The sequence below is a fragment of the Rhinoderma darwinii genome, chromosome 5 (genome assembly GCF_050947455.1).
Source record: "Rhinoderma darwinii isolate aRhiDar2 chromosome 5, aRhiDar2.hap1, whole genome shotgun sequence".
NCBI lineage: Eukaryota > Metazoa > Chordata > Amphibia > Anura > Rhinodermatidae > Rhinoderma > Rhinoderma darwinii.
In genome coordinates this window covers 282,913,827-282,926,357 of record NC_134691.1, presented here as the reverse complement: position 1 = coordinate 282,926,357, position 12,531 = coordinate 282,913,827, and the positions used below count along the sequence as shown (strand labels likewise).

Below are 12,531 nucleotides of genomic sequence, written 5' to 3'. Positions count from 1 at the left end.
CAAAAACAAAACAAAAATTGGCTTGTTATTAAGGCATTCTTATGCCTGGTCATGAAAGGGTTAAGCATGCGAACCAGACCCCTTGGTATGGTGGTATTATTTAAGCAATGTATTCTGGAATAACTTGAGCACTTTATGATGTTTTATTTTGCCAAAATTTAGCATTGAGCTTGGGCACTGTATTGTTATATTATTTTTTATATTATTTGGGGACCATATAGCGATATTTGGGTTCTGTATGGCAATATTATCAATATTATTTGAGCTTTGAATGGCAGTATTACTCTGGCATTGTATAACAGTTTTATTTCACCTGTGTGTGATGGTATTATGTGATACTATGTGATTGCACTACTTAAAGTAACGGACAGTTGATGATTTTAGTATTAGGGTATGTGCACACGCTAGCTAACTTTTACGTCTGAAAAGACAGACTGTTTTCAGGAGAAAACAGCTGCGTCGTTTCAGACGTAAAAGCTCCTCCTCGCATTATGCAGGCGTCTTTGACGCTCGTAAATCTTGAGCTGTTCATCATTGACTTCAATGAAGAACGGCTCAAATTACGTTGCAAAGAAGTGTCCTGCCCTTCTTTGCCGAGGCAGTCAATTTACGCGTCGTCGTTTGACAGCTGTCAAACGACGACACGTAAATTACAGGTCGTCTGCACAGTACGTCGGCAAACCCATTCAAATGAATGGGCAGATGTTTGCCGACGTATTGTAGCCCTATTTTCAGACGTAAAACGAGGCATAGTACGCCTCGTTAAAGTCTGAAAATAGGTCGTGTGAACCCAGCCTAAGGAAACGTTCGTTTCTTTAAGGTTGTCATGACTACTAGCCTAGCATCTGGGCGGCTCTGGGTTGCGTTGCAGAGCCAATCTCATTTCTCTGTTTTCATCCTATCAGATTCTAGGGTGGAGTATTTAAGTCTGGTTAGTTCTTACATTGTTGCTTGTGAATTTCTTTGTTTATGCAGTTTCTGATCAAGCTCCTGGCTACTCCCTGTATCACCTGACTATTTGGATTCTTGGAACTGGACCTCGGCTCCGTCTTTAGATTAACCCTATTGCTTAATGATTTGGACATTTTGCTCTCGGCTGGTTTTGACCTCTGCAACTCCTGGCATTCTTATGTTTTCTGATTTGGACTCAATCTCTCATGGTTGTGAACTCTGTTGCTGTTTACCCTCTGGCAGTCTGGCTTTCCATCTGGTATTGCCTGCATTGCACCTCCGGTCCAACACCATACTCTGTTAATACAACCTGGGTTCTATGCAGCCAAATCCATCTTGCCTTGCGATGGGCTCTGGTGAAGACCATAGAGTAGCCTTAGACTCTGCTGATCAGAGTAGTGATGGACTTTAGGTAGCGGATCATTTGCACGCTTATTCCAGACCGTTTCCAACTGCCTTTGGAGAATCGCTTACGGACCACAACGTGCACTCTGGAGGAATTGCTCAACTAGTGATTCCACTACATTTAGTAGCCTGGTCACTTGAGAGGCCTTAGGAATTATTCACACAATACAGCCCTGCATTTACTACACATGCAAGTTTATTAAAGAAGCACTCCCAGCCAAAATGTTTTGTGTCCCGCATTTGTATTGAGGAGGCATAAATGATACTGTGATTAGAAAACTCGTTTATGGCTTTATCTTGCAGTTTCAACCTACGTTCCGGGCTGCCATTCAGTTACATGATCCTTGCTCTGACTAACTTAATCTTACAGCATCTGCAGTGTGAACAGGAAGTCAGTCTCTCTATTCATTCCTAAGAGATTCACATCTAGGCTTTCATAGGACTGAATAGAGAGACTGACTTCCGGTCCATACAGCAGACGCTGTAAGACTTAGGCAGTCAGTGCCGGGGTCATGTGACCCCACTTCAGCCCGGAACAGAGGCTGAAACTACAAGATAATACCATAGGTCAGTCTTCTAAGCAAAGTATCCTCAATTACAAACTGGGGGAAACATTTTTGCTTGGAGTGCTTCTTTAAAGCTATATTGCACTTTATTACTAATTATACCAAAAATGCAAATTTATTCCAAGTGAAAAATATTTTAGGAAAGTTTGTTTACTAGAAATAGAATTTTAATGTATATCTTGTCAATATAGATTTATCAGCATATATTACAATGTAATTCTAAGTAAGAAACGGCTAAGTTTTTGGTTGTTAAATCTATTGATTAATAATATAGAAGAGTTAAACTGGGATAATCCTGCTGAAACAGCAATCAATAAAAGGGGAAAGCAGACAGAATAGGGGCATGTCTGAATAAATGAACAAAGCACAATGATTCACAGGCAGTGGGAGGAGAGGGAAAAAGCCCCCGAGGTGACTGGGACTACACTCCTACATCAGCATAACTGTGCATGATAGCTCCAGGAGAAGAAGGCAAGAACATGGAAAAGGCTAAAGTAGGAATTAAGAATGAAGGACATATGACAATATTATTTATAAACTTCTATGGTTTTATTTTAACATCCTCTATAATGTGGTTATTTTTCCTCCATACTTCATATTGTAAGTCTAGATTTGCTTATGGCAAAGCATATGCTGATATTGCACGTTACAATGTGTTGAGAAGAAGGCAATGTTCAGTATGAGTGCAGCGCTAATGAGATAAGACAGAGAAAATCACTTAAGTTGGCTGCACAAATTAGATACCTGTTGGCTGAATGCTCATTTGGCTGAAAGCTACAGTATCTCACTCAGCTAGCGCATAGATATGCATGATTGGATCGGCAAAGAAAACTTGTTCATTTTAGCTACACTAGTATAATCCACTGCACTGCCATCTCCTGGGGGTACAAAGGATCAGGCAAGTTGGAGTCCAGAATGACTGATTCTTCTTTCCCCTGACAGCAAACATAGTCAGCTGTCCCCATACACATTAGATCATCAGTCGGTCTCACTAAAATCAATTGATCTAATGTGTAAGGTCTGCTTAAACAGGTTTCCTTAGACTAGGCCATCCATTTTTGCTTAGTGGGGTTCAGACTCGTAGGACCCCTGCTGATCAGCAGTAGTGAATGACTGGACTGCAGTACCAGGCACAGTCGCTATACGTACCGCTTTAAGAGTATTCCAGTCTACCTACCACTGATCTTCTGGCTTGATATCTGAAATAAATCAAAAAGAGAAGTGCCTCATGGTGCAGAATCCCAAAACAAAGGTGAATGAGTAAACCAGGTGTAGGAAATATCCTCACCTGGGAAAGTTGTGCAGTATCCAGGCACAACACTGTTTGAAGGCAATTCATGAAGTTGCTGCTGCTTCCTGGCCAATGGGACCACAAGTCTCCACCACGCAATATTGAATCAGTGTGAGAAAAAATATATATAAATATATATAAATATATATATATATAAGACGAAAGTCAAAAAGCGCTACTTCATTCAGACTTGGGGTATAGTGCCAAGGAAGCCAAGACAAAAAAGTAGGCGAGATAGAAGTGCACTAAATCCCTGATACATCTATGTAGTAACACTAGATGCAAGTGAGAGTAAAAACAACTGTCACTCAGGGGGCATTTTGGTGTTTTTTTAATGTTTATAAACCATACTATTTGTGGTTTTTTATGTATTAGGTCTGATGAAGGCGCCAGTCTGGCGCTGAAACGTGTTACCTTAATAAATACTTTATTAATACCTAACCAATTTACTTTCTACCGTCTGGATGAAGTAGCGCTTTTTGACTTCCGTTTTATATATATATTTTCAAATATATTTATATATATTTTTTCTCACACTGATCTTCTGGGATAGAGATGGAAAAAGACCACAAATTGTTCATTAAAGGTGGAGGTAGTTCAGGATTGGACGTTCTTCCACTGAACGCCAATATACATAGCAGCTATTTGCTTCTGATTCCAGTAATATAACAGTTGAGGTCAAATCTTGGTCAACACCACTTTCAAGTTGGAGATATCACTTTAACGCCATTAAAAGCCTGCTTTACATTGAATTAAATATAATGAATGCACTGAAAGAATAAGCTGCCATACTAAAATTACAGCAAAGGATTTAGAATGAAAATAACTTTAATCATATTATTAAAATAAAATCAGTACCACAATTTTAAAGACTGTAAAAATGGTCTTACAAGTCCACTCTATTATACAAGTGTCAAATATGCAACAAAAATCAGATAACTAAGCATTTCTATTATAGAGACTAATTGGTGGCATTTGTAGCTTTGGATGTCAGTAAATAATGTACCTGTCACATTATCTATGAATCTGACGGCTGAGTTCATGTTTGTAATGAGGATATGCTGTCATTACAATGCAACATCATTCTTTGCAAGGTTCTCTATTTATTTCCAATGGACTTGTAGTACTATATAATGACCTAAAATATTCTTAGTCGAAAAAAAACCAAAAAACATATATCATGCTGCATATTCAGATAATCAGATAATGAAAATTCTGGCTCTCTTTATTTGATTAAAAAGTTTTAAATAATCAGATTTTATCTTGAAAACCACAACCATAATGAAGTGCCATGAAATTATGTAGCCCAATGCATTTTTATACCTGTTAAAAGATTAAATATTAATTTTTAAAAAAGCTACAAGAAATCCACAAGTTTATTCAAAAGAGTGTTAAGCCTGGCATATATTTGAGCTTGATGTTCCTCCGACAGCTATCTCTCCCAACTCACCTGTAAACATTCATACTTGGATCGGCCGAGCGTATATGTTTGTTTCTATAGACAGAGGGAGATTATTACTGCCATACATCTCTGACGGTGACTTATGTTCCAGGAAATAAAAGGATCTGAAATACTGACCATGTCCATTCATTCTATCTGTCGGGTAACCTTATAAACATTAGACTGTCAGGCGATCCTCCTAAATTGTCAGTTTTAGCAATATTTGTATGGCCAGCTTCAGCTAGGCAGTAGCCTAGAATATTGATGGAGTTTTTTAATAAAATAAAGTTGAATGACTTGTATTATTAGTATCATTATTATATTATACTTAGAAAGTAGGCCTCTATACTAAGACATTTTTCCATATATACACCACTTGCCAATTTATATTTAGAAAGTTATGGGTAACAGTAAAAAGAAAAAAAAATAACTATATCCCATGTGACAGCAAGGTGACCCCCATTTCTGTACCTAGATTTCAATGTAATCAGGTGGTCACCGTGCTAACTGGAGAGGTATTTCACATTCACTCACAAAGAGCAAAGAGCAATCTCTAAGCAATTGAAGAAAGAACTTAATGATTGGGAATTGAATGGTACAGAAATAAACATGGCTCCTCGGCTCAGTAATCGAAAGTAAGCCATTTCAGTAAGTCAGTTGATTTTAATATGTCTTAAAATATATTATCACTTTATAGTTTTGTTAAGTATTGGAATTTAAGGTTCTGTATCTCTTTGATAATATGTTCAACCTGTAATGTCAGGATAGGGAGACAGACAGGTGAGCCCTAATCTACCCGCCACTCAGTCCCTGCCTACTTGCACAGCCCGTCCTAGGCGACGGCATACAACTGGGCGACGGTCCCTACGCTCAATATGTGCACGTCAGACAAACAAGACAAGGGAACACGAAAGCAAAGGAATGTGGGGCAGTTGCCCACGCCAACACCGTGAGCAACAGAGTAGTGGACGAGCCGAGTCAAACCAGTAGTGTACGAGGTAACAAATGCAGAGCAGGAGAATAGATAGTCAAGCCAGGGTCAATATGAAGCAGAGGTCAATAGTAACAGCCGGAACAGCAGAGCCAGGAAACAGGAGAATCACAGGCAAAGGACAAGCAGCAAATGAAGGTATAAGTGGACCAGGGGTGGGAACTAGAACCATCTGGCCAGGCTGCGATAGGCTCTCCCACTCCTCAACCTACCAGCCTGAGTGGTAGCATATCGAGTCACTCTAGCAGACCTAGGAACAGATGCAGGCTGATTAACCACGGGCGTCGACACAGAAGCTGTGTCAGGCAAATCCTTCACACAACCGCATGGAATTGGTGTGGGCTTGTGCTTGTTGCATTGACCAAAGAACATGAGTGAAATATATTATACTGCATTTCATCTCAGGTCATAAAGTAACCATGGTATCTTCTCATGATCATGAATGTATATAAGCCAAGAAAAAGGGTTTTTACTGCCATAATATAAGAAACAATGATATTTGCTGCATGCAAAATGTATATGTCTGTATTTGAATCTCAATGTCTGTAACTTCTTTCTTCTAGGTAAGTACATTAACCCATGAAGTATCTCAATTAAGCAAAGATATGAAGATTGTCATGAATATTTTAGAAAACCTCCTAGCAGTACAACGACCAGTTGGATACTATTCGACATATGGCACAGTGCTGGATGCAATGGGAACTACAATAGGTTCCCCAATCGATCAGATGCAGACTCGAATGACATGGACGACAAATCAACAATGCATGCAAAGACAAGGTGAAACCTTGGTTGGAACCCCAACCCAACTATGCCAAGGTACAGTTGTATCTGACCTGTGGAATATGGATCCTGCAAGTGTAGGAAGCAGCCCCCAAAGAAATGTAGAGAATCCATTAGAAGGTGAATATTACTATACTTCAGGCCTTGGATATTCTCCTTCCCATTATCAAGTTATTCAGGCAGAGCATTTGCCATATTTAAAGTGCACATCACCTCATTCGGACACGACGTTAACTCCCCTGCAATCTATATCTGCAACTCTTTCTCCATCTTTGTGTTCATCTTCTGACACTTCTCTGCAGCTGGTGCTGCCAAGTAGATCTGAAGAAGGATTCAGCCAAGGAGCAATTAGTTCACTAAGCCTTGAAAACCTGCCAGGATCTTGGGATATGGAAGGGACAACTGTAATGTCACACGGACAGTCTACAGAGGATTACCCAAGTGACATTGTTACAAGTACAATAGAGTATAAAGATGACAAAGCCATAAATGTATAGTGATAACTAATAATTGATATTTAACAGAAGCAGCAACATGGTACCAATGTATGCATGAAACTGCAAAGAAATATTTAAAGAAATATTGTTGAAAAATTGTTTCAATGAAAATTTAATACAAAAAGCACAGTACCTCACCATATTTATCTACAAGTGTGGTGGGTGTGTTTTTGATATTTATGTAAGCTGTGGGTCTATAACCCAGACTTTTGCTAAAGACTGAAGACCCTAGGGTCAAAACAGCTGGGAGTCATATACAAAAGAACACATGACCACAAATGTCATCGGGAGTTATTGTATCACAAAGCAAATGCTCTTTCCTGAGTGCCTGACTGTCATTTGCAAACAATAGCACTGTCAATGCTTGCTTCAGGTAACCATGACTCCTGCTGTCTATTTGTCAGTTCAGAGACGACATAGGGACAATTTTCGCTGCATGTCATCTCCTAGACAATCAACCAAATAGAATTGGTAGATGGTGGTTAGTTGTTGCACGTTATTTGTCATTTTAATGAAACCTCTTAATTTATTTATCAGAAAAAAATGCTATTTTTATATTCTTGGTATGAAATATGTATTTAAAGTATTTAAAATATTTATAACTAAATGTCTTTTTTTGGTAAAAGCTTGCAGTTTTCAAAGAAATGCACAATTCTTATGCATATTGAATTAAACAATTTATTATTCAGAAAAAAGTGTACATAGTTAATATAATATCCCATTTTGCATGTAAGGTGGATGAATGTATGCACCTAATACTTTAATAAATATATATAACATGCCAAGCAACTGAGATTAAGGTATTAATACATAGTACTAAATATGAGTTTCATACATTTCATGAATTTTATCCATATTTGGCCACACTGAAGATTCTTTGAGTTTTTTGTTTTTTTTATTTAAATCCATGTCCTTCAGGTTCCTGATGATTTTTGTTAGATGAGAATTTAAAAGGAAGAAAGAAAGAAAGAGGAGATACAGTATTTCTAAGGCTCTGTTTACACTAGCATTATTTGCTTTCTATTGGAGCTTACAGTATTTTTAACATCAGATTAGTGCAGTCTGAAATGCTATTCTTGCTATCTAAAAAATACCAGAACTCCCAAGGAATCCAGACAGAACCCACAAGTCAATGGGATCCATCAGGATCTATTCATAAATGGATTCGGTCTAGCTGCCATGGCTCTATTATAGACAGAAGCCATGATGCTATTATAAACAGAGACTTACTGTATAAAGAAAACACAAAACATTAGAAACTTTATTCACCAAAATATAAATACATAACTTATATCAGTAAATCATGATTTTTCTTACATTTTAGACATTTTCCTATGTGTCTAGTTAATATTTCTAGTCATCTCTATTTTGATTTATTTATGGTAGCTTATAGAAAACGTTGTCACCAAGCTGTGTAGTGTCACCTTCTTTGTTTTTGTCATATATTTAGTAGACAAATAAGAAAATAAAATTCTTAACCAAAGACTAAATAAGTTCAATGTCTGGCTTTTGTGAAATAAATGTATCTCGAACAGTTTTAGATGCCTATAACTTACCTAGCTTTATATACAGTATATTCAGGTAAAAAAAAAAAAAATGTATGATATAAATTAAAGAATATGTACAACAGTCAGATCCTAAAATTAAAGCACCAGAAAAAAATATACTAGAATATATATTGCTGATAGCTAATATATATATATATATATATATATATATATATATATATATATATATATATAGATATATATATATATATATATATATATATATATATATATATATATATATATATATATATATAAAATATATATATATATAGATATATATATATAAAAAAAGATATATATATATATAAAAAAAGATATATATATATATATATATGTATGTATATATATATATATCCATTTTGAAATAGCCTGTTTTGAAATTCTCAGTTAATAGAAGTGGGACTTCTGCTTAGAAGTGAGGAGCGGATTCAAAAAGTGTTTCTTGCTCTGGAGGAAACGGCACATCCATACATTACTCATTGGTTTAATAGGCACTGTGTAATACTTCATTTCACCCGTGTTGGTGCTACAGGGAAATTAAACACTTGCTGCTGGGTTTCCTCACAGATTACAGATAATCACTAAGGGTCCCAGGAGTTTGATATGCTGTAATCAGTTTATTTTTGGAGGACCCTTAAAGGCTATGTACACCTTCGAACGTATGAATTAAAAAAAAAAAAAAAAGTGTATTAGTGTGTTTGGTGCAACTTTCTAATTAGATTTTATTACAAATTATTTTTACTCTTTGAGATACAGCCTCTTTGAATTTAGATGTGATCGGTAACAGCTAGATCCTGCATGTCAGAGACACACAGGACCCGCAGTCACTGAATTTGCCAGATCCGTGGCCTGACGGATACAAGATTCAGTGCAAGATACGGCTGCTCTGTATAAAGGATACAAAGCAGCTGTATCTCAAGAAAGTAAAAATCATTTTAAAAAAAATTATTAGAAATTTGCACCAAACACACTAATACACATTTTTATTTAAAAAAAAATTGCTTTTGAAAGGTGTACATAGCCTTTAATAATTGGAATTGTTCAAAGCAGACAACCCCTTATACAATTTAAATACATTGAGATTCTTAAGTACAGAGTATTTTAATGCAATGCTTTATAATAAAAACTATGTGTATACTTGTCCTCTCTTATTGTGGCTATCATACGGTGCCATGGTAAAAAAAAATATGTTAAACTGGCGCATGCTATTTTTGTACCCCATCAATAGGGCACTGACCGACTAAGATTGAAAGAGGTCAAAAAGCTACTATATTAATCTTAAGGTATAACAACAGTTATTAGGGAACTTCTCATACAAAATCTCCTAATCATTCTGTTTGCTGCAAAAGCAATTTTTTAATTAATACTGAAATTAAAGTTCAAATGCCCATAGACATTAGATTTTGGCTAAAAATATGTGGACAACAGACATAGAGTTTTTCCACCTACAGTAGAATGGATTAATCAGACCCCCAATGATCTAAAAAACAAAGGTGCCTGGTCACCAGTTCCCAGAGTAGCAGTGACCTTGTGTGAGCATATTTGTCTCTTTCTGTATGTTCAAGTGACTAGAATGAAGAATGACCATACTTGCATGTTTCCCAGTTTTCTCAGGATCAGAGGGAATCCTAGTGCTCTGACCCCCATCAATCAGACATTTAAGGTATATACAGCCAAATCTTCCATAAAAGACTCTAGTGGGAACATCCATTCAATTCATCTGAGCTGTCATTGAGTTGTCACACTCTTAACAGTTGTTGACTAAGGTGAATGACTTTTCCAAACATATTCAAGTGTATTTGATGACTAAAACCAGGAATGTACATAATAGGGAGTGACATCTTGATCCATCTTGACTCATAAACAAGTGGTTATGCTAAGTTTCTTGAACAGTTGGCATTTGGTCTGTAAGCCCATACAATAAACAAATTCCAACTTCCAGATCCCTTATTTCCAAACATATATTTTAAACCTTTCTTTAGAGATTTGCAATGAAAATTATACCCCATAGTAGCCCAAATCTGACATTTTGAAAAACAAAACTTTAATATCTATGGGCACTTTCTGTCATATTCTGTCTACTATAGAATGACGAATTAACGTTACTACTACATTGATTTTGTGCTAGTCATAAAGTCCTAAAACATAATGCCTTTAATATTTTTCATTTCAGATACATAGTTAAAAAAAATATGGAGGGAAATAATTGAATAAAGTTGGAGATGAGTTTGCCAATCAGCAAACTTCCTAGTACAGAACCATTAGTCCGCTATTTTAGACAATGGAAGGGGAAACAAAAATTATCTATATAATATTTTGGCCTCTATTGTCCTCCATTGTCATAGGAAATACAGTCCTGTATTTATAATAAATTGTCTCAAACCCACAAATTTGCTAATTTCTAGATACAATCTATAGCTGTATATGTGGTAATAAAGGAAGTTCTCCTTGTGTATTTGGTAAAGCACCAATTGTAGCCAAGAAGGGAGGTAAGTAAGCTATATGATTTTTTTTGTATTTCATCCCTCCCCTATATCTCTACCATGTTATTGCCATCTTCTAGAAATTCGGGAAATTCATAAAATTTAAATATATATATATATATATATATACAACCTGATATACAGTATGGTCAGAGATGTCCTGTATGCTGTAATTTGTGTAATATTAATGATGTGTCTTCATTACGTTGCTAACAAGGAATTCTGTGACGAACTGAGCAATATAATAGCATTGTAATTTAAGACTGTAAGTGAGTATATTGTATTTCTGTGTAAATACTATGAGATTTTATAACATTACAATTTTGTTAGCAATTTAAAGTGTATCTAAACGTTCGACAAACTTCTGACATGTCATAGAGACATGTCAGCAGTTTGGATTGGTGAGGGTTCGAGCACTGAGACCCCCACCAATCGCTAGAACTAAAAAGCTGAAGTGCTCGTGTGAGCACTCAGCTGCTTCGTGTCTGTTCGCCTTTTTCCGGAAATAAATGTATCGGTGTACGGACTCAATACAAAGTCTATGAGCCCGTACTCCGATACATTGGTTTGCCGGAAAAAGCCGAACAGAAACGAAGCAGCTGAGCGCTCAAACGAGCTGCTTCGTTCTAGCGATTGGTGGGGGTCTCAGTGCTCGGACTCCCACCAATCCAAACTTCTGACATGTCACTATGACATGTCAGAAGTTTGTCGAACGTTTAGCTACACTTTAAACACAATTAATGGGGAGTAGCGTGGTAAAAACTAAAACTATAAAGCACAGAACAAACATACAGTCAACTTGTGTTATTGTAGTAACTTGCTAGGTGTAGAAAGGCAATATAAAGGTTTAAATACAATAAATGTTTTCCACGTTTATTTTTTAAAATATTCACTTTAAATGGGCAGAATGTACAAGTTTTGTATCTGTATTCTGTTAATCATACTTTGCAGCCTTAAGGGTCAATAGCATATAGCAATAATAAATGCTCTAGGAAGTTCCCTTGCTGTAGACAACTATAATAAGGTGTTTTTTTGTTTGTTTTTTTAAACATGAGATCTATTTGTTCACCCTTTATGAACATGTAATGTTTACATGAGTTAAAGAAAAATCAATGATTGTCTTCCTGTTCATGTTTTTTACACTTTCAATGCATTTACAGAGGTTCCTTCAGCTTGTTAAATATAAAATATTGTAAATGACACATGGCACAATATGGAATACTTTATTGCTACATACATGGGTTTATGTGAAATCAAAGATTAAAGGTTAAAATGTCATTCCTGTTGGGCTTTCATGCCCAAGGCTTTGTTCATAAAGAAAGGTCACTTTACAGGAGCATTTCATGCCAAACTGATACACTGTGTTATGTCTAGTGTTGGGCCTAAGGGGGCAGTGCACGTGACGCAGGGATTTGAAAAACACTTAGCAGAGAAGTCACGCCTGTACAAGGTATAACACAGTGTATCAGCTCGGAGTGTTCCTTTTAATAAAATTGCTGATCATAATAAATAATAAATCTGAAATTAACAACACATATAGGATAAAACATTTTCTGAAAAGTTTCCCAAGGGA

At 36.3% G+C, this 12,531-nt stretch overlaps 1 protein-coding gene across 4 annotated transcripts in view; it reads left to right on the top strand.

The window, feature by feature from the left end:
• Window positions 1–7,464, top strand: part of KCNH8 (potassium voltage-gated channel subfamily H member 8) — a 362,579-nt gene extending 355,115 nt beyond the window's left edge. For all 4 annotated transcript variants that reach the window (XM_075827220.1, XM_075827218.1, XM_075827219.1 and 1 more), the window contains one exon: window positions 6,209–7,464. In XM_075827220.1, coding sequence (XP_075683335.1) covers window positions 6,209–6,925 — 717 coding nt within the window. In that variant the 3' untranslated portion in view covers window positions 6,926–7,464. The remainder of the gene's footprint in view (window positions 1–6,208) is intronic.
• Window positions 7,465–12,531: the final 5,067 nt, after the last annotated feature.